We start from the raw sequence: 27463 nt of genomic DNA, 5'->3' as shown, positions 1-27463 counted from the left end.
GTCATGATAAATATACTGAGATGAAGAATATCCATCCATCTATATTCTACCACTTGTCCCTTTTGGGGTCGCGGGGGGTGCCAGAGCCTATCTCAGCTGCATTCGGGCGTAAGGCCGGGTACACCCTGGACAAATCGCCACCTCATCGCAGGGCCAACACAGATAGACAACAAATATCTTATTTTTAATAAGGTTGAAAGTGTTTCTCATAATTCTTCTTCTTTGTACTTTGTAAGCACTATTAATTTAAACAACCTCTTAAACTGGATCATATCAGTACATTGTTTAACTTCTTTACTTAATCCATTCCATAATTTAATTCCACATACTGATATGCTAAAGGTTCTAAGTGTTGTACGTGCATATAAATGTTTTAAATTACATTTTCCTCTAAGGTTATGTTTCTCCTCTTTAGTAGAGAATAATTGTTGTACATTATTTGGTAGCAGATCATAGTTTGCTTTGTACCTCGTTTTAGCAATTTTACCAAATCATTGAACTTCAATACTTTTGACTCAATAAATAAAGGGGATGTATGTTCTCTACATCCAACATTATGTATCAGTCTAATTGATATTTTTGTAACACGGTTAACGAATGAAGCGCACATGTGTAGTTATTTCCCCATATTTCTGCACAATAACTCAGATATGGTAACACTACCGAGCACTAGTAATAGTTTGACAAACAGTGGTGGATTCACGTGACGTCTAAGCCAAAACCAACAGTATTCATTTAACCAAGGGGCCTTGAAGGTATCACGTGAGGCAAGGTCAATAAATGGAGTGGCGGAGGAGTACAAGTAGGGACTGGGAGCAGCATCGACAATTGGGGAGGGACTAGAAACGACAGAAGCACTCCAAAACTTCTACGCTTTTGTCCTCCTCGTCCTTCGGCGACGGCGTTTACACTCCTCTAAAAGGTAGGCAACAAAATGCTTAACTTATAATTGAACTCGGTTTGAATAAAATTTAGGTTTTTACAGTAATGTGGTTTGTTACAAAGGTGTACAAAACGCTACAGTCGTCGGCTAAAATGGATGACACGCTCCAGTTAGCGTGGAGTTTATTCAAGACTAATTTCTCTAACAAATTGAATAAAGACCACCGAGTTTCGTTTGGCGAACAAAGCTGTCTTTGTTGCTGGCGGTGGTTAACGGTCTTTGGGCAGTGCTTCTCAGAACGGAACCTCTGTTTCGGCCTCGGCGACTTTTAAGAGTTGAAAGCTACGCACTTTAGTTCATGTTGGTTGTAAACATTTGATGCCGCTTTAATGCTGTTTTCCCAGCGCATCGTCGATGGGGGAAAGAAGGCAAACTGATAAAAAGTTGATCGCATCTGTTTTAAACCACTAAAGCCAGAATGTCTCATTATCGCCTGGGGAGATTATTTAGATCTTTTTGGGGGGAGCAGCTGTTGCTCACTTCTGTGGAAAAAAAAAGTGAAGTAAAGTTGACAAATGTTATTTTTTGCCTGATCCAGGAAACTGATCCTCTTCAAACATGAGTCTCGAAGGGGGAATGAAGTGTGTCAAGTACATGCTCTTCTTTTTTAACTTCATTTTCTGGGTGAGTTATGGTTAACTTCTTCTTTTTTTGACCAAATGTTTCTTATCAAAAGGAAGCAGGCACGGAAATGTAGATAACCGTGACATTTGATTTTCATGAAATAATAACATGGCTTGTTGTGCCTGCAAAGTAATATACAGAAAGTTACATCAGCCCACTTACTCTAATACAATGTTTTCAAAGTTACATCAGCCCACTTTACTCTAATTCAATATGTTTTCAAAGTAAATCTTTTTTAGTGGTGTATCCCACCCTATGAAGCCTTTCGCCTTGTATCGGATCTGCTTTGTTGCATTAGGTGGGGAATGATATCATGATTCACCATCAGCATACACATCTTATGACATCTCCCAGCCCCTGTCCGACTACAAATCTTAAAGGGGAACTGCACTTTTTGGAATTTTGCCTATCATTCACAATCCTAATGTAAGGCAAGCACACGTTTTTATTTTTTATCTAACTAGTAAATAAATGCGATCAAAATTCTGCTTACAGCAGAGCGCATGGGCTCTATTCTGCCTATAAAAGCCCTTTAACATCTGAACACCTCCATCAAGGTTTTATATACATGTTATTTACGTTTATATACATAATAACATTTAATATTTTGCTCATTTTAATTAAGCATACGCAATGCATTAATTTCGAAAAGTCATTACGACGTTTGCTTTGTTTTCCACCAACATCACTGATTACTACTCACTGCAGACATCATGAGAGCCAACAAACTTAATAAAACATCACTTACTATGTACAATGTCTGCTCTCACTAGGATGCCGACTGGTAGGATGTTTTTATAGTCCCGTTTAGATGAAGAATGACTCATAATCCTCACAAAGAAAAAAGGGGGGTAGAACCGAGCCTCTGTGTCTTTCCCGCCATTTATGCCAGAGTTGACCATCTTGTCGGATTATGTCCTCATCCTTCAACTATCAAGGTGAAACACCATATTTATGATCTAGAATAAACTTTCATGAGTTCTGAGGTGAGAAAGCAGCTCACCAGCCGATGATGTCAACATGGCCACACAAGCTTACTTTCTCTGATTACGGTGCCGCCATAAATGATTTGTCTGCATTAACTTAGCGCTTATAATAACAAATATCACAAATATTTGGTTAATATTCAAGTCACAAAATGTAAGTACTTTTTTGATGGTCATTTAGAGTGCTTTATGGGTAGAAAGGAGGACCTCCCATTGGCTCCATTGTAAGCAAACTTTTATTTACGAGTTAGAATGCATTAAAAAAATACATTCATCGTCTTGTCTCTCGTAAAAAATTGTGAACGATGGGCAAAATTCCCCAAAAAGTGCAGTTCCCCTTTTTAACGGAGTCATATCATGATTTTTCCCCTTCCTTGTGGTCTACATAACATGTAATGGTGGTTATTTGGTCAAAATTGTGCATGGTTTTTGTTTTATAGACTATATTCAAACCGCTTTAAACTGTCTCTTCAGAGTGCGCCGTTTGTGGGCGGTCTTATTTCCGTGCAGAAGCCATCCACCAAGCCAAGCCCCCTCTGACAGCGTCTACCCCATTCAGCTATGTTGTGGTTTTTAGCCATTCCATATCGAGTCTACTGACCGATATAAATTAAAACTATGCACTACTTTTTATTAAAAATGGCAACAGTGGCTGATGTTGGCATGCATGAGAATGTACAAGCCTGTCTGCCCCATAACAAAAGGATGACCAAAGAGAAGGAACCTATTGACTTCAACTGAATAAAAATGGTTTACTCGGCAGAGCTCCTCGGGAAAACCTCTATCATAAATGAAGATATCTGCTGATACGTTGCTAAAGTCTCAAATTCCGAACGGGTCGTTTGGAAAGAGGCAAAAGTGGTTTATTATTATTTCCGGTTTTACAGACCGTCTTCAAGCTGTTTTCTGACTGTCTCTTCTACAAACGTGTAGAAGAGACAGTTGGTAGACAGTGGGCGGTCTTGCAGTATATACATGCCTCCACTTTGACAGCGTCTTCTCCCCGCCAGCGGTGTTGTAGTTTTTAGCGCTTTCTTATAGAGTCTACTGACAGATATTAGTTCGAACTATACACTTAATTTTGTATTAGAAATGGCAACAGCTGAGCGAGCCAGTGTGCCCTACAACAAGAGTGTAGAGGAAAAAGGAGCTTATATACTATGGCGTCGGGCTACAATGGCAGACTCGCGCAAACCAATTAAGGTAAATTTATACTCTATAAGGATAATCCGCCGACTTCACCGGTGTAAAAAACGTAACAGGACAGAGCAAATTCCAAACTGCTAATTTTTTGCGGAAGTATGACAGAAGGGACAATTGTTGTTGTTGTTTTTTTTTAAATATCTTCGCCATGCCTTCACATTTTGGGGACTAATGCAGATCCCAAATACACAACAGCAGGTACCATGAGGTAAGAGAAGTTAGTTTTGCATAGTAGGACCCCTTTAAGTAAATGAACTTAAAATACACTCTAACCTACTTGTACCTTCCATTGTGTGTTAAGAGCTTTACAGCAAGTGGCGATGATGGAATGTGAATCTCATGACCAGATTTTACATGTTCTAGCATCATGTGATACTTTTTTTTCTCCTTCTAATGGGAAGCTTGAAGTTATTTTACAATGAAGAGGAAGAAGTGAATTATGTTGTTTTTTTTTTTTTAATATATATTTTATTTAGTACTTTTGATGTTTCATCTGCCAAGTTATTATCCCCCTTTTTTTTTAAAAATAGAAAACAGATTTAAACTGTAAATCCATACATTTTTGATAAAACACCCAAAGAAAATCATGAAAAAAAACTGGTGCCACACATTTGTGTTTTTTTTTTTAACTGTACATCAGGTGATGCAGTTTAAATGTTGCCCCAAGCTCCAATAGCAGTCAAAGAAGCATGTTCCACATGTGTACACATATTTTACAATATCATGTAAACTTGCTGAAAGTGATTGCACACTTGCATCTGAAACAGCAAATAGACACTTTGTTATATCTAAGTAATAAAGGTGACAATTAGAAAACTTTGTTCCAGTAATTGTTAATCCTGATTCCTTTTTAAAGGGCCTATGTCGTCCTCTTGGCTATGTTTACTTGGTCTTTTAGTGTCTGTTTTCCTAGATCAACCATTGTATGCCTATTTGACTCAAGTTCAAATATTTACTTTGGTCGTGCTAATAAGCTGCTGCCATAGCTTGACCAGAGAAAACAATATAATGCTGGGCCTCAGAAATAAATCTACCATTAGACTGGCAGTGTTCTTGTGTTATATGGTGCTCTTACAGCTTTCATAATAACTTCAAATCTATTTTTCTTCCCGTTGCAGTTATGGTTGGTTGACATGTTGTCTATGCTTAAAAGTTTGATTTGTTGGCATTGAAAACTCTCCTTGGAGTGATGCAACGGCTGACAGTTAAATGCTATCTAAATAGTAAATGGTCTGTATTTCTATAGCGCTTTACTATACCTGCAATGATACCTAAAGCGCTTTACATTATACATCATATTTACCCGTTCACACACACTAATGGCGGAAGCTGCCATGCAAGGCGCTAACCACGACCCATCAGGAGTGCCTTGTCCAAGGAAACAAAGGCCATGACTAGGATGGCGGAAGCTGAAATGGAACCTGGAACCCTCCAGTTGCTGGCACGGCCGCTCTACCATCTGCGCCACGCCACCCCTATCTATACTGAACTGATCACCAGTCAATCACAGAAGACCTATGAACAAATAATTTATTCTGAAATGAAGCAGAAATACATGTTTTTGGACTGTGAGAAGAAGTTGGTCCTACGAATTACCCTATAGATCGCAGTGTTTCCCACACATTCATTTATTTGTTGCGGCCCGCCACAAAAGAATTAAGGCCGCCACAAAAAAAAAAAGTTTAAAAAAAAAATAATTAAATTTTAATTTTTTTTTTTTTTTTTTTTTGTGTCCTGTCAAGCTTCTCAGGCAAATCATATAGTTGATGTAGATGCCCATATCGGCTGTTCAGATTTACTTTACAAAAGAGAAGTGTAGGATCAAGATTTTTGGAGCTCTTTGTTCAGTGGATCAGATGTTTGATGAAGCTTTGTGTCTATCTACCACCACTACTGTTTTCTGTTTAGTTGTTACTGACTGGCAGGACACCTCTGCCTCTGTTTCACTTTATGTTGCTGGTAAATATGGTTGTAGTAGTAGGCTAAAGTTAAATTATTTAGTATGCACTAATTAAAGGGGCAGAGCTTTAAGAGACATTTTAGCTCTTATATTTTTATAAGATATATTTTTTGTAAGAACCACAATTAATAAATATATTTCAGTGAATAACTTATTGTTCAAATCTGTATATAAATATGTACATAAAGTGTTGTAATTATATTGTAAAATGGATGGATGGACGTTTAAAACAAAAATGTTATTAATTAGTAAGTATATCATATCATTGTAGTAAATTATGCAAATTACTCGATGATGTCATGGTGGCCACGCCCCCGCCGCCACAGGTATCTTGGCAGTTTATGGGAAACACTGGATCGGTAATACATTAGTGTGAGACCTATTGACTAAAGAACCAAATTAAATCATATTAGAATTTTGGACAGTTGTACACTGACTTTCATATCATAACATTTCCTATGACTGTTGCAGGTGGAGAAATGGTGTTAAGCAAACTGAAACTAGTTAAGAACTATCTCAGATCTACAACAAGCCAAGAGAGGCTAAATAGCCTTGCTGGACTTACAATTGAAAGGCAGCTAAGCTGACAATTGGACTTCAAAGACCTCATTAGCAAATTTGCTAACAAAAAGGCCTAGCGTTAGGCTTTCTGATGAGAATTGGTGAACAAACGAACCAATTTAAACTTTAATTGAGATTCGATGAGTCCTCTTGTTATTTTCCACATTTGTTATACAACAATGTGTGCTCTTTGTTTTACTTGCACATTTAAGTTCAATGCTACATATGTATTTACCTGCGGACTATCTTCAACCAGGACACTTTGTTTTTATGCATATCAGTGCTAGATTGTTAAATACAATAAAATACCCACTACCTGTTTGAGTGGTTAATTGAAAATGTATATGAAATGAGAGTGAGACAAATAATAATACAAAATACTCTGACTTTTTAAGTTGGTAATCGTAACAAAAGGAAACAAATTGGGTGTATTACACCAGGCACTGTCAAGAACACTGGACAAACAATAAATAAAATGGGAATGTGGCAGTGAATGGGGTAGCGATGTCAAACTCAAATACAGAGTGGACCAAAATGTAAAACTGAACGAGGCCGCGGGCCAAGGTTGAACAAATTAACTTTTTAATAGGGACCCAAACAAGTTTTGCATTGAGTATTGAACAAGCAAGGCTTACATAACTTTATAGTGACATGCAAAATCGAGTTTCAAATGATAATTGATAATAATATTTAAATATCAATGGCATATCAAATATAATGTAAATAAAAATTGAGGTAAATATCAAAATACATTTTTTCCACAGGCTAATAATACATTTGAAAATAAAATAATGAATGAATCAAACATTCAAGCCTTAAGGTAGCAAGAGAACGTGCATGAATAAAACGTTAAGTATTGCTCAGTTGGCTACACTGATTTGCTTTAACGCTGAATATGGAACAAGCAACGCTTATATAACTTAATAGTGCAAAATCAACTTTCAAAAAACAAACGAAAAAACATCAATGGCATATCAAATAAAACTTACATAAAAAATTGAATGCCTCTTTTCTATTTGCAGCCTTCTGAGGTAAATATCAAAATTAACTTTTTCCACAGGCTAATACATTTGAAAATAAAATAACAATGAATAAATCAACCATTCAGGCCTTTTTACTACTCAGTTTGCGACACACTTATCTAATCTGATGTGCCCAAGCCAGATACCTGCCGTCTTTTCTTGGATCTAGTTCATTAATGACGGGGCTCAGGCTTTGAGCTGAGGCAACCTTCATTATCAAACGAAGGTGTTAATCAGTCAGACGTATCCTGTGAGACGTTTTCGTCATTTTCATTGAGGCATACTTGCCAACCCTTCCGATTTTCCTGGGAGACTCCCGACTTTCAGTACCCCTCTCGAAAATCTCCCGGGGCAACCATTCTCCCGATTTCCACCAGGATAACTAAATATGGGGTGTGCCTTAAAGGCACTGCCTTTTAGCGTCCTTTCTCACCTGACACCTTCACCCCTTGACATGCAGACCTGAGTGAAGACAGCCCGCCATCTTGTCCGGTTTTCCTCCATACCAACAGTATGCCGGACCAGTCACATGATACATGCAGTTTTTCACACACATACACAAGTGAATGCAAGGCGTACTTCATCAACAGCCATACAGGTCACACTGAGGGTGGACGTATAAACAACTTTAACACTGTTACAAATATGCGCCACACCAAACAAGAATGACAAACTCATTTCGGGAGAACATCCGCACCGTAACACAACAAACACAACAGAACAAATACCCAGAACCCCTTGCAGCCCTAACTCTTCCGGAACGCTACAATATACAAGCTACCCCCTCTCCCTTCAACCTCAACCCCACCCCCATCTCCTGAACTCGGAGGTCTCAAGGTTGGCAAGTATGCATTGAGGAGAAAGATTGCTCACATAGATTAGTGCTGCCAAACATGGAGAGCAATTGAGCAGCTTGGTTGCGGAGCTGAGGCATTGTCAGGGATGAATTGTGGAAACTGTGCGGCGCCAACAGCATCATACTTTGACTTCATCGTGTCGTTACATTGGAGTTCAATCAGCTCCATTTGGAGGTTAGTTGGTGCTTTTTCCACATCAACTGCGAAGGGATTACTAAGAAGTTCAAATCTACATTTCTGACCATCAAAGTTGCCAAATCGCCTGCTAAACTCAGCACGGAGTACACTAAGGTGGGCGGGGTTGGGAGGGGGCGGGGTTTGGTGGTAGCGGGGATGTATAGTGTAGCGTCCCGGAAGAGTTAGGGCTGCAAGGGGTTCTGGGTATTTGTTCTGTTGTGTTTGTTGTGTTATGGAGCCGATGTTCTCCCGAAATGTGTTTGTCATTTTTGTATGGTGTGGGTTCACAGTGTATTTGTAACAGTGTTAAGGTTGTTTATACGGTCACCCTCAGTGTGACCTGTATGGCTGTTGATCAAGTATGGTTTGCATTCCCGTGTGTGTGTGTGTAAGTGTAAAAGCCGCACATAGTATGTGATTGAGCCGGCACGTTGTTTGTATGGAGGAAAAGCGGACGTTAAAGGCAGTGACTCTAAGGAGCGCCCCAAATGTTGTTGTGCGGGTGGAAATCGGGAAGGATCCGGGAGAATGATTGCCCCGGGAGATTTTCGGGAGGGGCACTGAAATTCTGGAGTTTTTATCAGCAGGGTTGCCGATTGGCATGTATGAATATTAGCGGTGAATGTGGTATTACAGCGGGACCGCCACTGTATAATACAGACGGGCCAGTTTTAATGTTAATTGATATTGCCTCAAGGGCCAAATTAATTCACATGGCGGGCCAGCTTTGGCCCGCGGCCAGAGTTTGATTACAGTGTGAGAAAGTTCACATTGTATGATAATGCCCATCAAAACCTTGAGCATAAAGCACCTGTCTCGTGTGCAATTTTAAATTGTATTTCATTGTATCTTCTGACCAGTAAGCATGTAGACAATTACAGCGTGAGAAATCTACTGGTAGTATTTTTTTTTTTTTTGAGGAAACAGCCAAATTCGACAACAGAAGCCCACACAGATTCTTTCAGAAGGCTCAGAATTTCTAGCAACGGCCCGATTGGTAACACTAAATTGGCCCTAGTGTGTGAATGTGAGTGTGAATGTTGTCTGTCTATTTGTGTTGGCCCTGCGATGAGGTGGCGACTTGTCCAGGGTGCACCCTGTCTACCGCCCGAATGCAGCTGAGATGGGCTCCAGCACCCCCCGCGGACAAGCGGTAGAAAATGGATGGATGGACGGCCCTAAAGGCGGGTAAGGGAATTCAGCAGGTCAGATCCGCTGGAGTGAGGCTGTGTGCATGCCCTGGTTGGAAGAGCCGCCGTCCCACCGCCCAAGCCGCCAGTTGAAGAAGAGAAGGTGTGGGCGACGTATCATACCCCCCCCCCACCCCACCCCACCCCCCAACTTTCCTCGTGGGCAACTCCTCGTTTTTACTGGGGTTCTGTTGGTAGGCAAGACACTTCACCCACTTGCTCCCAGTGCCACCCACACGGGTTTAAATGTTCCTTAGATAATGGGTTTCACTGTGTAAAGCGCTTCGTCACCAGAGAAAAGCGCTAAATAAATATAATTCACTTCGCTTCACTATATCTCGGATATATTAAAGCATGTCCACGTCACAGACATGCTGCCAGGACCTATTTTATTTAACAAGCAAGACAAGGCTCCAAACAATTGCGTGCGTTGCTTATGGTTGATCAAAGTTTTTAGGTAGCTGAATTTTCGGTGCATCACTATTCAATAGTGTGTAAATAATTGTGCGTTTGTGTGTTAAAAAGCTGAGACGGCTCGTATTTCAAAACACTCAAAAGTTGATGTACTACTGTACATAAAAGAAGAACCTGAAATCCCATAGTTTTAAAGTGCTGCTGCTCCACAGCAACTGATCGGACTGATATAACAGACTTAACACTGTAAATATTGTGTGATGTTAAAATTACCCCAGGGTGAGCACATTTTAGGTCAAACAGTGTACACGTGTGAATTGAAACTAAAATTAATTTTATCAACTGTATTTTGTTGGTTGAATCACTGTAACCACGCAAGCTCAGAACATTGAATCTTCTCACACCAAAAAATATGATGTATGAAAACAATCTGTTTTTAGTTGTACTGTTGATGTAAGAAGGTAAAAGTGATCCCAATTAGCCCTCATTTTAACAAGGGTTTTGTTGAATCACCCTTGGCTGGATGAGATTTATTTTAATATTCTATCAATTTAAACTGTAAAAAATATATATGTAAAATGTTCCTCCTTTTAGTGAAGTTTAGTCAAGAGTTCAGCCTGACATCTTTAAAGTGTGCTTACTGTGCAGATTTTAAGTTTCTAACAAAGTGTCATGCAGGGAAACTTGATCATACTTGCTCAAACAGTTTACCGTCATAATCTTAGCAAACGATCGCATGAGCTGCTCCCCCCCGCATGAGTGTCTGCTAACTTCTACATGACGAAAGAGAGCATGTGGCAGAATAAAGCAACTTCCTTCCGTTTGCTCACCAGTTTTGTTTATTCATCATAGCTGTCTGAAGTGTGATAAGCAGACAAGAAAACAACATTGGGGTTAGTAGCGCTTTGCAGTCTCAGGAGGTTGAGGGTTTAATCTCCATTTGGGCATCTCTGTGGAGTTTCTGTTCTCCCTGCATGTGTGAGTTTTCACTGGATACACTGGTTTCCTCCCACATACCAAATACAAAACACACATTAAAGCAGTTTTAAATTAAAGACTAAATTATCCATAGGTGTGAATGTGAGTGTTAACGGTTGTTTGTCCCTGTGTTCTGTGATTGACTTGTGCCAGGGTGTATAGCCCGCCTCTTGCCTAGTAAGCTAGGATAGGATCCTGGGTAGAAGCTGGGACCTAATGAGGACAAACCATATCAAATTGTTTAGCTGGGTCAATCAAAATGTTATCACAATAGACCTTGTGACTTAAGCAAAGCCATATTGTGCAAAAAGCAGTGTTACAAACACTGCCTAGTGAAGTTTCAACAACTAGATTGAAAGATCCAAAAAGTAAAAAATATTTAGTTAGGCCTAACAATGGTTTACGACCAAATTAAATAAATTAAGGATTACTTAAAAAAAAAAAAAAAAGAAGAAGAAGTTCTTACCTTTTTTTGGCATCTGTTTTTGTGTATTTGGGATCCCCATAACTCCCGAAAATTGTAAACCAAATCATAGAGGCATGGCGGAGATAGTAACACTTTGCATTTTTTTCAAATTTTAAGTAAAACTTTAGTGACATGTCTGCGAATATCTCCATATATGGTAGAGGTTTATTCAAAGAGCTTTGTGTGAGTAAGCCATTTTTTTCACTTGTAGTTAAGTTCTTTCTTTTTCTCCATCCTCTTGGTGTGGGGCAGACATGCTCGTACATTCTCATGGATGCTATCATCCTCCACTGTTGCCATTTTTAATAAAAAGTAGCGTATAGTTTTAACGTATCTGTCAGTAACTTGTATTGGGTAGTAGACTCGATATATGGAAGCACTAAAAATTACAACATGGCTGACGAGTGTAAACGCAATCGGAGAGGCCTTGGCCTGGAGGAGGGCTTCGGCACATAAATGGGACTGCCCACAAAACAGCACATCCTAAAGAGACAGTCTGCAATACATAATCTATGCAAGATTTTGAGAACCACCATTAAATGTTATCTAGACCACAAGGAAGTAGTTTAAAAGTGGCATATTATGATTGTTTTCTACATTTAAAACATCTTTTTTACCAGCTGTTGTGAAGAAAAGGAGCCTTAACTTTCACAAATGTGCGTACAAGGTGACACTTTTGGGAATTCTCTACACCTCTATTGAATCAAAGGTTCCATACCAGAAAGTTTGTTTATTCTTGAATCTTAGGGTTTTGCTGAGCACCTTTTACAGCACATAAACGTTCACATTTTCATACAGTAATTAATTTGAGGGTGCTTGGTGGAATACAATGTGGTTGTCTGCGTCCAGGAATTATTTTGTTAGGAAATGAGGTCGACTCTACCACCCTACGCTCTCTGCCTTGTAACAAAAATCCTCTCCTCTGCAGCTATGTGGCCTTGCGTTGATTGTAGTGGGGATCCTGGTCCAAATGTCCCTGCACAGCACCCTTATGATCAGTGATGCGTCTGCTTCAGGAGCTCCCATCGTCATCATCGCAGTCGGCGTGGTCATCTTCTTTATTGCTTTCTTTGGCTGCTGCGGCGCCTGGAAGGAGAGCTACTGCATGGTTACCATGGTAACGCGAGTTGTCGGATAACTACCAAGTGACGAAACAAACATTTTTAATTTGTGATTTTTCTCCCCCAGTTTGCCATCCTTCTCTCACTGGTCATCATTGTTCAGATTGCTGCAGCCATCGCCGGTTACGTCTTCAGAAACAAAGTGAGTGAATGATGGAAAAGTGGGCGAGACCTGCCACGCGTGTGCCTGATTAAAAGCTTGTGTCCCCCACAAGGTCTCAGATGTCGTCCAGGATAGTTTGGCGGACATGATTTCCAGGTACAGCAACAGCTCAGCTGAATTCAAAGCGGGCGTGGATGCAATGCAGGAGGATGTGAGTTGCACTCTCATTGTTGAATTAAGTCAACTACACCCTCACATAACAAGCCTGCATCCTAGTGCTGCATGAATGTTTGCCTTTGCATAAGCTGCTGCGTGACATTCATCCTGTGGTCGTGTTCAAACCTCGACAATGTCCATTTTATGCTTCCAGTTGAAATGCTGTGGTGTGAACAACTCCTCCGACTGGAGAAGCTTCCAACCCGATGAGACCTCCGTGCCTGACTCATGCTGCTTGAATGTCTCTACCAATTGTGGAGTTGGGGCTATGACCGATTCTGCCAAAGTGTACCAAGAGGTAACCATAGTTGCCTGGCATTTATTTAGTTAATTAGTGCTGTCAAATGATTATTAAAAATATGATTAATCACACTGAATTTGAATTCATCACAGGTTATTACTTGCTTGCATGATTTAAATTAACAAAAAAGACTAATATTTACACAACTGCAATTGTATTGTCAGAATGTCATACATAATCATTTTTAAATGTTTACTGTACTCATTTATTTGCTTAAAACTTAACGTTTTATCTTATTGTTTAATTAATTCAACTACACCCTCACATAACGAGCCTGCTCAGTGGCCTAGTGGTTAGAGTGTCCGCCCTGAGATCGGTAGGTCTTGAGTTCAAACCCCAGCCGAGTCATACCAAAGACTATAAAAATGGGACCCGTTACCTCGCTGCTTGGCACTCAGCATCAAGGGTTGGAATTGGGGTGGGGGTTAAATCCCCAAAATGATTCCCGAGCGCGGCCACCGCTGCTGCTCACTGCTCCCCTCACCTCCCAGGGGGTGGAACAAGGGGATGGGTCAAATGCAGAGGGTAATTTCACCACACCTAGTGTGTGTGTGTGTGTGTGAGAGAGACTATCAGTGGTACTTTTAACTTTTAGAGTGTATTTTGAAGAAAAACTTGCCAGTAAGTACACCAGTCGGAGTCCCCGCACTCATCTCAGCACTGACTTACGCATTGACCTGATCACTGGATTTGGATGTAGCTGATTAAAAAGGGAGGATTAAGATGTCCTAATCAACATTTGACATGTAAATATTTGAGATAATAGCCAATGGCTAATTTCCATCTCCAGTCTGTTGGCAAATTAAAATGAAGACAAACACATTCAAAACATAGTGCACTGATTCACAATATTAAAAAGTAAGATTCCAAGACTTAAGTGCCGAATGTGTTGTTGTAGACACTCACTGCCCCATTCACCTTGTACACTCCATGCATACATGAAACAATTGATAAAATATATATTCCATTTTATAGTATACACTTCCATTTTATACCAGTAGCCTATCGACTATAATTCCAATTTTGGCTTCTAAACAGCCAATGTTTCAAGGTCTTATTTATTAGAGTACTTGACCATTCAAAGACCTTTCAGGTAACAATCCATACTTGAGGAAAATGAACTTGTACTGTCAAAATAAATTGCGTGATTAATCTGTCTATACTGTATACATTATGCAGATTTTTTCCCCCAATTAATCACGAATTAACTTGTTTTTGACAGCCCTAGTTAATATAATCCAGCTGAATGGTCATTATACTTAGAAAATTTGGGAAAATATGTATGCATTTGAAGAAAAAAAAGGGTTCATATAAATTACAGATGAAAAGGAACTGTGGCCATTAAATGACTGTACTCTTTAAAGCTTAACTGGTGTATTCCTTGCTTAAAGCTGAACAAGTTATTGGAAAAGCAGAATGTCAGGTGAGCCTGGGACTCCGCCATAAAAGTCTGTATTTTAATGCATAATCCAACTGCAACAAAAACCTGTGACTGCAGAACACTGATATATATTGAGATAAGACCTTATTGTGGAAATTGCCACTGAGTGACTCAATCCAGTAGCAAGAAAACATGAGCTGCAGTCCAGTACTAACTAGTCCAGGGAGACATTCACATTACATTTGAAGTTGGTAGTACAGTGTAAGTAATGTTCAAATACAACACACTAGCTTGTACCCATTAGGTCAAATATGTCACACATTAGACTTTGTTTGGCCTTATTACATGGATGTTGGAGATACTTTACTTTTGATTCATTCTGCAGCCTGTTAAGTCAAGCTGCATTGGTTCAAAGGCCCATTGCCTCAATTTGTCAGTAACCTATTCAAGATCTGGCAACATGTTCTTGTTGCATACCCAATGCAAATGTCAGATCTGTGGGGATGTTGGGAGTATGTTTGACAAGCTACACAGAACCTCGTCCTAAACCTCAAGTGTTCTCATTTTCAATTAACATGAGTTTGTTACGCACATAAGGAGGCAGTCCGCCTTACCGACAGATGTCCGCTTTTCTCTTTTCTCCCTCAAGGGTTGTCGCAGTGCAGTCGAGGATTTACTGAGGAAAAATATCCAGTGGGTGATAATTGCAGCTCTCGTTCTTGCTCTTGTGGAGGTATTTGTCAACTGTAAACTTTCCCAACTTGTCCTGCTTAACTAGTCTTTTATGAGAAACACTTGACACGCATGCTTTTTTAAAAATATGTAATGTTTTGTTTGCAGATCATGGGTGTTGTGTTTGCCTGCGTGCTGATGAGAGGCATCCGTAGCGGCTACGAGGTCATGTGATTCAGTCCACACATTAAACATCGCGCCTAAATTCTTTTCTTTGTTTTATCAGATGTAGTGCACAGAACCTCTCCTTTTTTGGATGCTTTAATAAGTCAGGAGTGTTTCTGGTTTAAATGTGTGTTTAGGCATGCAATCTACATTTCTTAGGCAGCACTGTCTACTTTTGTCAATGTTTTCTTGATGGTTGAGGAATATAATCTTTGAATTTGCTTGTTCAGGTAGTAGTTTTTAAGGTTTGTCGGTTCCCAATCTGTTTTTATTAAAGAACCTTTAAATTATTTGTAAATTGACTTATTTAAGAGTAGATGCATTTTTATTGGACAACTTTATTACATGGCACTGCAAGACACATCACGGAACATGAGAAGGTATGCCAGCAACCCATTTTAAATGTAATGAGCAAGTCCTGGTAAGGGGCACATGAGCATGTGGTATTTCCTTTAGAACTTCCTCTTTGTACAGTCAGCACAATTTGAACAAATAAAGCTTCAATGACAGTTTTTAGCATCATCTCACCAGATGAGTGAACAGACTTTTAACATGAAGCAAATTTGATGCAAAGTGTCATCACTCAATAGGTTTATACCGGCCAATCGGGCCTTTATTGATCAATATTATAAATTTTTCTTGCACACATTTGAACATTTTTACAAACACTGGTAATGACAGGTTATTTTCTTTTATATTATTTTATCCTCCAAAGACTGTCTTGCAGCCAAATTGGTTGCTAGTTACCATCATGTGTTAACATTAAGCAGGGCACACAATGAGGAACATGCATTGAAAACAAATACAGCAGATGATTGATGGGACCTTGCAAATGTGTTCACAAAAAAGCTGTCTGTTTACAAATGGGATGTGCTTGAACAAAGGTAACACTCCATGAGTAAATTTATCCTGTGTGCATGGTACTAGTCTGTAGCTTTGTGGGGACATTTGTGCTTATATTTAAACAGATGACATAAAATAACGCTATGGATATATTGAGAAATAACAAATGTGTATTAGAACCACTGCAACATGTAAAGTGCACTCCATATTATATCCTCACAGAACTTGGGAGTATTAGCCTCTGTAAGATGTGATCCAAAACTAAAGGTGCTCAGAAAAAATGTCTGGCATCAGCAATGGGATTTACATTTTACAGCATACATGCCTTGGAAAAAAAAAAGCTTTTATTTTACCCCTGAAACAGAAAATTTGCCATGAGAAGCATGTTTTGAAATATTTTTCTCATCAGCAAAAATGAGTCAGAAGTAACTTCTGGCCATGGTCTGAAGAGGAGGGCTCCAGGCTTTGTTAGGAGTGGCTGCCGTTATTTGGGTAGTTGGCGGAGAGAAACGCAAGGCAGTGCAAAAGTAGCGATACTTCTGATTCTGGGAAGAAAAATGTTTTAATTAAATCCGGGAGGTTTTTATCAAATGTATTGCAGAAAATGAAGATGGATGTGAAGACAAAACAGTTCCACTAGATTATGGTAAACAGATTTTACTTGTATGGTGTTTTTCTACCTTCAAGGTACTCCTAGCATTTTGACACTATTACCACATTTTACCTACTGATGACGCAGCATAATAGCTTGGAATAGACCGCACATTACCTTTCAGTGAAGAGGATATCTGAAGCCACTGGTGTAACCACTCACGACACTTTTCCGTACTAACACAATCAGAATTGAGGCCTCTCACATAGCATGCCTAAAAAGAGGAATACATGGGTTTGTACCATCACAACTTCAAACGCACAAACACCTCGGGTCCAGAGTCTGACCTGTCTCACTTCTGAGTCACTGAGTTGGTGAGGACCCAGCCTGCTGAGCGCTTGGTCCAGCAGGGTCAGTTCAAAAGCGTGGCCAAGTAGCCGCCGTTTAATTAAGAAGCCTGGGAGGCGGGGTGTCAAGAATAGGAAGGAGCTGATCTGTCTCTGAGTAACACAAGGACACACACATTAGTCCACAGAATTCAGGTGTGAAAGGACATTTTTACTGACCATTTGATCCACATTTAACCTGTTTATACCCAGGGGAGGCCCTGAAAACAAGCCTCGAACAGCAAGAATTTCAGACACTTTGGGGTTTGCTCCAGTTTGCACCTGAAAAATGAAATATTAGACATGTTTCCTATATCAATGAATAATGCACTGGCCTAACAAGGCTGGAGTTGGCTTCCAATTTGCCAGCCTGCGATACTGACAGTCGATTCCAGACTGATACAGTTTGCCTGAAATTCCCTGATTGAATAATTTTGTTACTAAAGTAAAATAACGACAAAACCCAACCAAACAAAAATATAAAAACAAGATTGAATAATTTTGTTACTAAAGTAAAATAACGACAAACCCACCCTTTCATATACGTTTTTGTGAAAATGCAATAAAGACCCATGTAACCCTTTTTAGGCATGTAGACCACATAGTACAGGTCTAGATAAATGTGTCCTTATAGAATTTTCATGCATGCAATGGAATAAATGTTTTACAAATCACAATTTGTGATTTGTCCATATTTGAGAAATCTAGGTACAGTAGTTTATAATCTAGACCATTTTTAATCTGGTTTACATGTCTAAAAAAGGGTGTGTCATTATTGCATCTTCACAAATAGATGAAAGGTTTCACAAACACAAGCTTTGTTATAATGACTCTTTAAACAAGTTATTTATATGTTGGGGTAGTTGGGTTTTTGTTTGTTTTTACAAAATGATTTAATGATCAGATGATATTTCAAGTAAAAAGTCTCTGGCATCGACTATCAGTATCGCCCACCATTCAAATCTGAAGCCAACTTCAGCCTTGTTGGTTTACCTTGGAGCACAGGTGGTCAAGATGACTCCGTAGCTGAGAATCTTTCACCTGGCTGCTCACTTGCTGGAGCCCTTTGAGTAAGGGCCAGTGGTGCCGGGCCCTAAATGAATGATACACTTGCCTATACTCTACCTGCCGCTTTGGGGTCCAGAAATGAGGAATCAGCAGCTGGCGGGGGAAAAGGTACCTACCGAGCAAAGGGAAGTGGACGAAGTGATGACACAATGCAAGACTAGGGCATAAAGCAGTGATTCTCAAACTGTACCACACCACTAGTGGTACGCAGGCTTCATCTAGTGGTGCGCCAAATAATCACTTGGTTAAAGTACAGTGTTTTATTTTCCTATATTACAACATAGTGTTATTGTTTAAATTGTGTGTAATGTTGCAGTGGCCAAAATATTAAATATAATTGTGAAATGAATACTTTGGCCTACTACACTGCTGTGTTTTAATATTGGTCATTATGGTGGTACCTGAAGGTCCAAGTGTTTTCTGAGGTGGTACATAGTGAAAAAAGTTTGAGAACCACTGGTATAGAGTGTTACCTCAATTCACGAGTACCTTCATTAATGAGTATTTTGAGATACTAGCTGTCTCTGCTTATTGTTACGCTTTAAATGGCAAGCATAGATTAAGTTACGAGCCCCCAGCGGCCTAAGCAGCAGCAGATTAATTGATTGTGTTCATCATATCTTCTTTAAATATTAAAACAATATTATTGTGTGGAGACAAATAGAGTTTCGGTAGTAAGAGATAAATCTTGGTTTTGACCGTCTCTTCAGCCTTCATTTTAATTTTCCTGAGGGAACTCTGACCGTCTCTTCAGCCTTCATTTTAATTTTCCTGAGGGAACTCTCCTGAAGGAATCAAAGTACGATCTATCTATCTATCTATTCTTTAGAGCGGTGCCTGCATCTGCTCTTATTATTATATAAAAACTATTTGTCTGCACACAATAGTAATATTTTACTAATAGTGTTTAGTAGGAGGTTTCTATATGGCGGACGTGATTGTGGATTGTTGGGACGCGTTGTCATCACACATGGAACGCGGTGTAGCTCTCCTTTTGTAATGGTAATGATCCTTTGGCAGGTTCACCAACAGAAATTTTATTATGACTTTTACTTGCTCTATTTCGTCAAGTTTAATGTCTTCTTGGAACTGTGTGCCAGAGCTGAGGTGGTCACAAACTGTGCATTAGGCTTTTTTGAGGGTGGAAAAGGTCGCAAATGGGATCTTTGTTTTGCGGATTTAAATGAAACACTATATTCCTTTAATTAACTTTAGAATATTCACATACATGTACCATATTAACCGAACTTTAGAGCTCATCGAAATATAAGCCACACCCACTGAATTTTAGAAGAAAAAAAGATTTTCCGTATAATAGCCGCACTAGACTATAAGCCGCTGATATATGCGCTGACAAATTAGTTAATTACACAAAGATTTTGTAAATGTTTTTTTGCATATCTTAATTGTTGCCAAACAGTGCCTGTAACACGGCAGTAAAACGGTTGATCCAACAAAACAAACGTCACAGTCATGGACCCACTAGCTGCAGAAGCTAGCTCTCAAATCAGCTAAACAGACTCAATAATTCCACGGTGACGTTCTGGTGAATTTACTGAGGAATTTATTAAACTGAAACAATACTAACACAGACACTCGTGAATGGATTAGCATATTAGCTCATGCTAATGACACTAGCTTGATTACATTACGATAGCATGTACAAAAATATGCATGAAAACACGTCTAAAGACATCACACAAGGGACGGTTTAATGAATGAATTGTGTCAGTTATATTGTAAAACAAACGTTGCTTGGAGATGAATGAAGAATCAATACGAGTAGAAGACGGAACGGCACTTGCACTTCCGGTTCAAAGCACTAAACAGAAGGAAATACTGTAGATGTTCACCCCGCAGCACCTGCAGTGAGCGAACTCGTCCAAAAGATAGCGCCATAGCACAAACAATAACACATGTTTCCAGTGTCTCTGCTTGTGTTTAATGAAGACATTTTTTAAAATACAAAACATTCTGGTCGTTAGCGAAGAAAAATCTATAAATTAGCCGCACCTTTAATAAGCCGCAGGGTTCAAAGAGTAGGAAAAAGTAGCGACTTATAGTCCGGAATTTACAGTAAATGCTATGTCTATGTGACATTACTGACCCCTAGTGACCTGTCAGTATACACTACTCAGTGTTTCCCATAAACTGACAAGATACCTGTGGCAGTGGGGGCGTGGCTATGTGCGTGGTTACCATGACATCGAGTAATTTGCATAATTTACTACAATGATAGGATTTTCTCTAAAAAGGCTCAAAAAATGTATACTTACTAATTAATAATAACAGTTTTGTTTTAAACATCCATCCATCCATCCATTTTACAATATAATTACAACACTTTATGTACATATTTATATACAGATTTGAACAATAAGTTATTCACTGAAATATATTTATTAATTGTGGTTCTTACAAAAAATATATCTTATAAAATATAAAAGCTAAAATGTCTCTTAAAGCTCTGCCCCTTTAATTAGTGCATACTAAATAATTTAACTTTAGCCTACTACTATAACTATTTACCAGCAACATAAAGTGAAACAGAGGCAGAGGTGTCCTGCTACAGTCAGTAACAAATAAACAGAAAACAGTAGTGGTCAAATACAAATAAGGCAACAAGAGAAGTATCCTACACTTCTCTTTTGTAAAGTAAATCTGAACAGCCTATATGGGCATCTACATCAACTATATGATTTGCCTGAGAAGCTGGACAGGACAAAAAAAATAAAATGTATTTTTATTTTTATTTGTGGTGGACGTAATTATTTCGTGGCGGGCCGCCACAAATAAATGAATGTGTGGGAAACACTGCTACTATATCGCACCATCTGATTATTTTTCTTTAAAAAAAACACAGATATGGCTGATCGTCAACAATAGGCAAAATCTAACGAATCAGAATAGAGTATGAAAATCTTTGGTCAAAGACAGTACTAATTATTATTACTGTATTACATTACTTTATAAAACTGCTGTACTGTAGTTGTTTGTACTACTATATTATTTGTTTTTTAACAACATTTCTTATATAAAAGTTATTTTGTCTTTTTAAACAGCATGTTACATGTTCAAATGTTGCTGTGTTGGGAGGGCCAAACAAATTTAATTGATTTCTATTCATTTCTATAGGCGGAGGTGATTTAAGATAAGAGTTTTCCAAGTTACGAGCTTGGTCATGGAACACAATGAGCTCGTAGGCTGAGATATTAAATTATTATCAAAGAAAAAAGACATTTCAGAGTAACTTACATCAAGACGAAAACTAGGTAGTTAGCAAAGGGAGGGATGGCTATTATTATCACTGGGATGGACTTGATCACGTCTCGGCGAAACTGTCTCACAAACGTGAAGAGACATAACATAGAAACAGAACAAATATGAGATCAATGTTAATAAACATACTGCATTGAAAACATTTTCTTTCTGTGGTATATTGAAAGGGAGCTTAAGAGTCTTTAGGTGGTCTTTGAGAAGCAGTGATACTGGATCACAAGTCTACTAAAGTGGGGCAAGGCACACCAACAGGAACCACTAATACCCACTTTTATAAATGGTGTGTAAGAAGGCAAAACAGCCAACCAGCTCACCTGTCTGAGTTTCTCCAGTTCCCTATAGGACAAATCTGTGTACTCGACTCCATGACTTGTCAACCTTGTTTTTATCTGCAAAACCTCGTTGGCATCTCGGAAGAGAAGCTTCAATCCTACATTGACACAATAATACACTCTTTTTAGTATCATCATCTTAAAACACTTTACCCCTATTATAATGCTCACTTGTATTGACATTGTCTTCATTTAACATGTTTGGTTTGACATTTGATAGCCAACAATGCATTTGTGTGCTCTGTGGGACATGCATTTCATAGTCTTATTTCATATGCAAAACAATCAGCAAGATTAAAAGTTGTAGTGCTGTGGTGGACATCCCGGCTTTTCCAGTGATTTGTGGTTTGTTGGGGTTTGCCCAATGAAATAGAAATCTGTTTGTCTTCCCAAAATGGCTGCCATACTGACCAGCAGGTTTTATCCAGTTATTGTGTGTATAAAGGTAGAAATGAAGAGGTTTTTTTAAGCACAAGTAGGAGTTTAAGGTGGTTTGGGTAACATTTTCCAACATCCACTGTCGTGGACATCAGGATTTACCACTACCGTACTCTATTACCTTTTCATATAAAATAATAAAGATGAACTAGATGAGGCAATTCATGAAGGAATTGTGTGTGAATGCTCCAATGTTGAAGTTGAACTGAAATGCTAAAAGAATGTAGTAAGAATGTAAGAATAGTTTGAATGTTGAAATGGTTTCAACGTTAAAGAACTGACGCTGAGCTGAAATGCTAATGGAATGTAGGATGAAGACAGAAATGGTTTGAACGTTCAAATTGTTTAAATGTTGAAATGGTATGAATTTTAAAGAGCTGACGCTTAAGTGAGATACTAGTGGAATGTAGAAATGTTGACAGTTGAAATAGATTAACGGATACAATGGTTTGAAGGTGAAGAGCAGAAACCGTAATGAAATGTAGTATGAATTTTGAAATGCTAAATGTTGGAATAGTTAGAAGAGTTAGCATACTTCAAAAGGTTGCAAAGTATGTTGCACATTAGCTAAAATTCTGGCATACCAAGTGCAGGACTAATAGACTCAAAAACTATTTTGTCCCACACGCAATCAGACTGTACAACTCCTCTCTGGGGGTGAGGGGGTGTAATAGGATGTCAGGGGATGCAAAACAATAACATATACACCCATTATTTATTATTTACTTTTTAAATTATACTGTATCTCAATTCTGTACACTGCTGCTGGAATTTAAATTTTCCTGAGGGAACTCTCCTGAAGGAATCAATAAAGTCTATCTAAAAACTCAGCATGCTAACAGGGGAACGTTTCATCCTTTGATTCTTTTTCACCGCAGCAATCTTGCTGCCACGCCCCAATACCCTCTCCCTTTCTCTTCCTCCTGCAATGTCGGTCGCTTGAACAGAGTATATCTCTGCTGCTTAACTTTCAAAACGTCATTGTTTTTGCCAGGAAATCCAGTTTATGTCCTTCTTTCCTGGCATCTAACCGTTTCATCCTCAGTCAGCAGCACTCGCAGCGTTGGCTCATTAAAGGAGCGTGCGGTTTTATGTTCCGTGATTCAATCAAATAACATGACACAGAGGTAGAAGAATGCTGAGTGGATAAATGGACAGAGATGGATATGAAGATGACAGAAAAAATATTTCTGCAAAAAATCCAAACTTTGTGTAAATATACTGACGCCGCGGATGGTCGCCAAGGTACTTTGCTCCCTCGTACTTGCTGCACTTTTTTGTTTTGTTTCTTGCACTGAACAAAGAGAGCACCGTCTACCAAGTCAAATTCCTTTTGTGTTAAACATACTTGGTCAATAAGGATGCTTTTTGTTTCTGAATAGGAGACTTATAATATAAGCAAAGAGCAGGCAGCAGCTTAAACATTTGCATTATTTCTGTCACATCCAGAAATAAATGTCAGCCAGCTTGAAAATGTCTCATCGATAATCTACGTGAAGGAGCCCAGAATATATATTTTTTTAATGTTTTCAATATTTCAGGGTTCTTCACAAGATAACCTTATTAAATCCATAAACTGCTATAAAATTGTATGAAATGGAGTAAATGAGGAGTTATTGGGATGTAGAGAAGTCCCATATTTTTACCAATTTCCCATATTTTGAAATGCAAATGTTGATGCTCCTCTGACCTGCAGCATTAGACAAGTAATAAAAGTCTGAGAAATCCCCTGATGTTGTTTAGTGCTAAATTAACCACAACAGCCTCATAAAATATTGTTGCCACTAGTCCAACATTTCCTAAAAAAATATGTTTAAAAAAACATCTGTTTATTGCAAAGGCAAAATGTCCATCTTTAACTGCCCAAAGACTTTCTTGATGGATAGTTTTTATATATCTTCTTGGACTTGTCCCCACCTATCTGTGTTCCTTTGTGTGTAGAGACTCCAGTCATTACAGCCTACGCTCACAGGATATCCTCCACATGTTGGTTCTTAGAGCCAACAGAGAACTTGGGGTAAAAAAAGCATTCAGTTATGCTGCTCCCTGGTCATGGAATGACATCCAGAAAGGTCTGAGGTTACCATAATTGATCACTTTAGGGGAGTTTAAGTCTATTTTAAAAGATCACGAAACCAGTTTTCTTGGGAAATGTACTTGCTTTTAAATTTAATTATTACTTAATCTTTTTAAATAACTTTTGACCTGTTGTGGTATGACTGCTGTTGTTCTGTTGTATTGTCTTGTTGTAATTATTATTATTATACTTTGTTTGTGCCGCCCTCTTTGTCAGGTCGCTCTTGAAAAAGAGATTTTAATCTCAATGAGTCTTGACCTGGTTAAATAAAGGAAATTGATAATAACATACTATTCATGTTTGAATAACTTTTATTGCAAATGAATATCGTCTCCAAATATCGGTTATTGGTATCAGACCTGAAAAAACATATCAGTCGCTCTCTATTCTGCGCTACAGATGGGTTAACTGCATGCTATACAAAATCTGATTAATCATGATGATGGACTATTCTTCATTAACCAGTAATTTTGACAGCCCTAAAATAAACACAAGGCAGCGCGGTGGAAAAAAGGGGTTAGTGCATGTGCCTCACAATACGAAGGTCCTGAGTTCAATCCCGGGCTCAGCATCTTTCTGTGTGGAGTATGCATGTTCTCCCCGTGACTGCGTGGGTTCCCTCTGGGTTCTCCAGCTTCCTCCCACCTCCAAAGACATGCTTTTTTGATTGAGACTTTTATTAGTGGATTGCACAGTACAGTACATATTCCGTACAATTGACCACCAAATGGTAACACCCGAATAAGTTTTTCAACTTGTTTAAGTCGGGGTCCACGTTAATCAATTCATGCACCTGGGAATAGGTTGATTGGCAACACTAAATTGGCCCTAGTGCGTGAATGTGGGTGTGAATGTTGTCTGTTTATCTGTGTTGGCCCTGCGATGAGGTGTCCAGGGTGTACCCCGCCATTCGCCCGTGTGCATCTGAGATAGGCTTCAGCACCCCCCCGCGACCCCAAAAGGGACAAGCGGTAGGAAATGGATGGATGGATAAAATAAACACATTTTGTGAGAAGTTAGCTGATTTTTTTTACACTAAATCATTATACTTACAGGGCCTCAAGAGGGACAGTCGAGTTCATGTGTGCTTAATGAATTGTAATCGTTATTGAAACCATTACAATTGCAGTGTTGTGGTGCAGACGTCGTGAGACTTTACCTTGTGATAAAGTATGGTGGAGCACATAGACGCGGGGCAATCGTCTTTTGAGAAAACCTTCGTATTTGTTGTTTGCCCATTGGAGCTTGGAAGTGACATAATGTACAACACCTCGTCTCACTTCTGACGAAGAGTAATATCTACACGGGGAGACATTTGACAGGTACATGAATCATTAGTGCGAAAGATAAAACGTGTAATTAAAGTCAATATATAATCACCATGGTTATATTAAAATTATTCATAGTTAATAAAAAGTTGTATTCTGGAGAGCTCGAAACACATATGACAGCATTTTATATAGGCAGCTAACTAATATCAACAGACCGCCAATTGACTAAATGCAAATAATGGAGGAATCAACCTTAATTAGTTGTTAACACACCTGGACTGAAGACACGCATAAGGTGGGCACAGGTCGTTTATTTTGCAGTTAGTTGTCACTCTCCGGAGTCGAATCAAAGACAAATGTTGAGCCATTCTCAAAGAGGACAGCGCCATGTTGGAACGTCAACTTCCGGGTAGGTACCGTCATGACTTCTTCTCTGGTTTAATGGCAGTTGGCAAACAACCTTCTGGTGTCTATTTACCGCCACCTTTTGATCTGGAGTGTGGACCGAGATGGAACCCTACACTATATTATTTTATTTAACCCCCTGTCTTTTTTTTAATGTATGTAATGCTTTGTATCCTGCGTGTTCTGAGTGGAATCCTAAAATATCTTCCACTACTAACCTAACCCTTTCTTTCGCTAACTTATTTTCCAGTATTTCCCTATATTTCTCTATTGTATTTCCTATAGTGCATGAAAACATGCCCTACACCAGGGGTGGGCAATTAATTTTTACCGGGGGCCACATGAGCAACCTGAGCACTGCTGGAGGGCCACACCGACAATATTTCAATTAAATTTTGCTCAAATTATTTTTGATATACCGTAAGATAAATAATTCATTTAACCTAACTTAACTTTATACAAAAGCATATCGCTTTTGATGGTTTTATTTTTAACACTGTCTTACACAACACTTCCTGATGTATAATACAATGCAAAAATGTCCATTTCTGTCACTTTATCCTGCATCCTCTTTAAAAGTCCAACATTTTTCCCCGTCAGATTTGGACAACCATCTGTTGTCACACCTGCCAGCTTGTCCCATTTCAGTCCTAACATGTCCAAACACGCATTTACCTTCGTTTAAATGTGAACAAGTCATTACCTGTGGTTGTCTCTTTAATTGACTGCATGGCTGCCAGCTCCTCCTTGAAAGTCTGCAGTTATCCCACGTAAGAAGATGAGCAGCTGGGCGGTGTCACGTACATTGCAGCTCTCATCCAAAGCCAGCAAAAAACAGTCAAAGTCGGCCGTTCTGTTCTTCAGCTGAAGCTCCAAGTTTCTAGCGATGGTCTCAACCCGCCTCGTTACAGTGCGTCGGGAGAGTGACACGTTCTCTAATGCGCCCCTCTTCTCTGGGCATATCAGCGCAACAGAGTCCAATATGCACTCCTTAATAAACTCTCCGTCAGAAAACGCTTTACTTTTTCTGGCGATTTTGTGAGAAATGACGACACTTGTCCTGATGGCTGCATCTCTGGGGGTGTGAAATTTGGCAAAAACTCCTTGCATGGCAGCTCCCGCCATCAGTGTGTGAATGTGTGTGTGAATGGGTAAATGTGGAAATACTGTCAAAGCGCTTTGAGTACCTTGAAGGTAGAAAAGCGCTATACAAGTATAACCCATTTATCATTTATTTGGGTTTGCAGTTTTACCATCAACGCATCAGCCTCCCTTGCGCGCGCGCTTCATCAGACAGATTCCGGTATTTTTCCTCGTGCTTCGTCATGTAGTGGCAATTAAAATTATATTCTTTAAACACAGCAACCTGTGA

General features: G+C 39.1%; 2 protein-coding genes across 2 annotated transcripts; one reads left to right on the top strand and one right to left on the bottom strand.

Annotated features, from left to right (window-relative positions):
- The first annotated feature begins 766 nt into the window (after positions 1-766).
- On the top strand, positions 767-15690 carry cd63 (CD63 molecule). The gene is made up of 8 exons (XM_062053372.1): positions 767-922; positions 1482-1567; positions 12310-12498; positions 12570-12644; positions 12718-12816; positions 12976-13119; positions 15153-15236; positions 15344-15690. Exons 2-8 carry the CDS (start codon positions 1502-1504, stop codon positions 15407-15409), a joined length of 723 nt encoding a protein of 240 aa, XP_061909356.1. The 5' UTR covers positions 767-922; positions 1482-1501; the 3' UTR covers positions 15410-15690.
- Positions 15691-16569: 879 nt separating this feature from the next.
- Positions 16570-26136, bottom strand: letmd1 (LETM1 domain containing 1). The gene is made up of 9 exons (XM_062053371.1): positions 25960-26136; positions 25575-25714; positions 21883-21998; positions 21545-21627; positions 18215-18401; positions 17402-17503; positions 17183-17335; positions 17013-17109; positions 16570-16788 (listed from the first exon to the last, which is right to left on the bottom strand). Exons 1-9 carry the CDS (start codon positions 26073-26075, stop codon positions 16712-16714), a joined length of 1071 nt encoding a protein of 356 aa, XP_061909355.1. The 5' UTR covers positions 26076-26136; the 3' UTR covers positions 16570-16711.
- Positions 26137-27463: the final 1327 nt, after the last annotated feature.

Source organism: Entelurus aequoreus, linkage group LG07 (assembly GCF_033978785.1).
Source record: "Entelurus aequoreus isolate RoL-2023_Sb linkage group LG07, RoL_Eaeq_v1.1, whole genome shotgun sequence".
In the NCBI taxonomy this organism is placed as follows: Eukaryota; Metazoa; Chordata; class Actinopteri; order Syngnathiformes; family Syngnathidae; genus Entelurus; species Entelurus aequoreus.
This window is presented reverse-complemented; position numbering and strand designations above follow the sequence as displayed.

Excerpts from the sequence above, each read along its gene's own strand:
- cd63 (XM_062053372.1), top strand. The coding sequence starts at position 1,502 with ATGAGTCTCGAAGGGGGAATGAAGTGTGTCAAGTACATGCTCTTCTTT. Across the intron at positions 1,568-12,309 it reads TTTTTAACTTCATTTTCTGG|CTATGTGGCCTTGCGTTGAT; the intron begins GTGAGTTATGGT and ends TCTCCTCTGCAG. Across the intron at positions 12,499-12,569 it reads GCTACTGCATGGTTACCATG|TTTGCCATCCTTCTCTCACT; the intron begins GTAACGCGAGTT and ends TTTCTCCCCCAG.
- letmd1 (XM_062053371.1), bottom strand. The coding sequence starts at position 26,075 with ATGGCGCTGTCCTCTTTGAGAATGGCTCAACATTTGTCTTTGATTCGA. Across the intron at positions 18,402-21,544 it reads TACCTAGTTTTCGTCTTGAT|GTACCTTTTCCCCCGCCAGC; the intron begins GTAAGTTACTCT and ends TTTGCTCGGTAG. Across the intron at positions 17,336-17,401 it reads GGTTAAATGTGGATCAAATG|AGACAGATCAGCTCCTTCCT; the intron begins GTCAGTAAAAAT and ends TGTGTTACTCAG.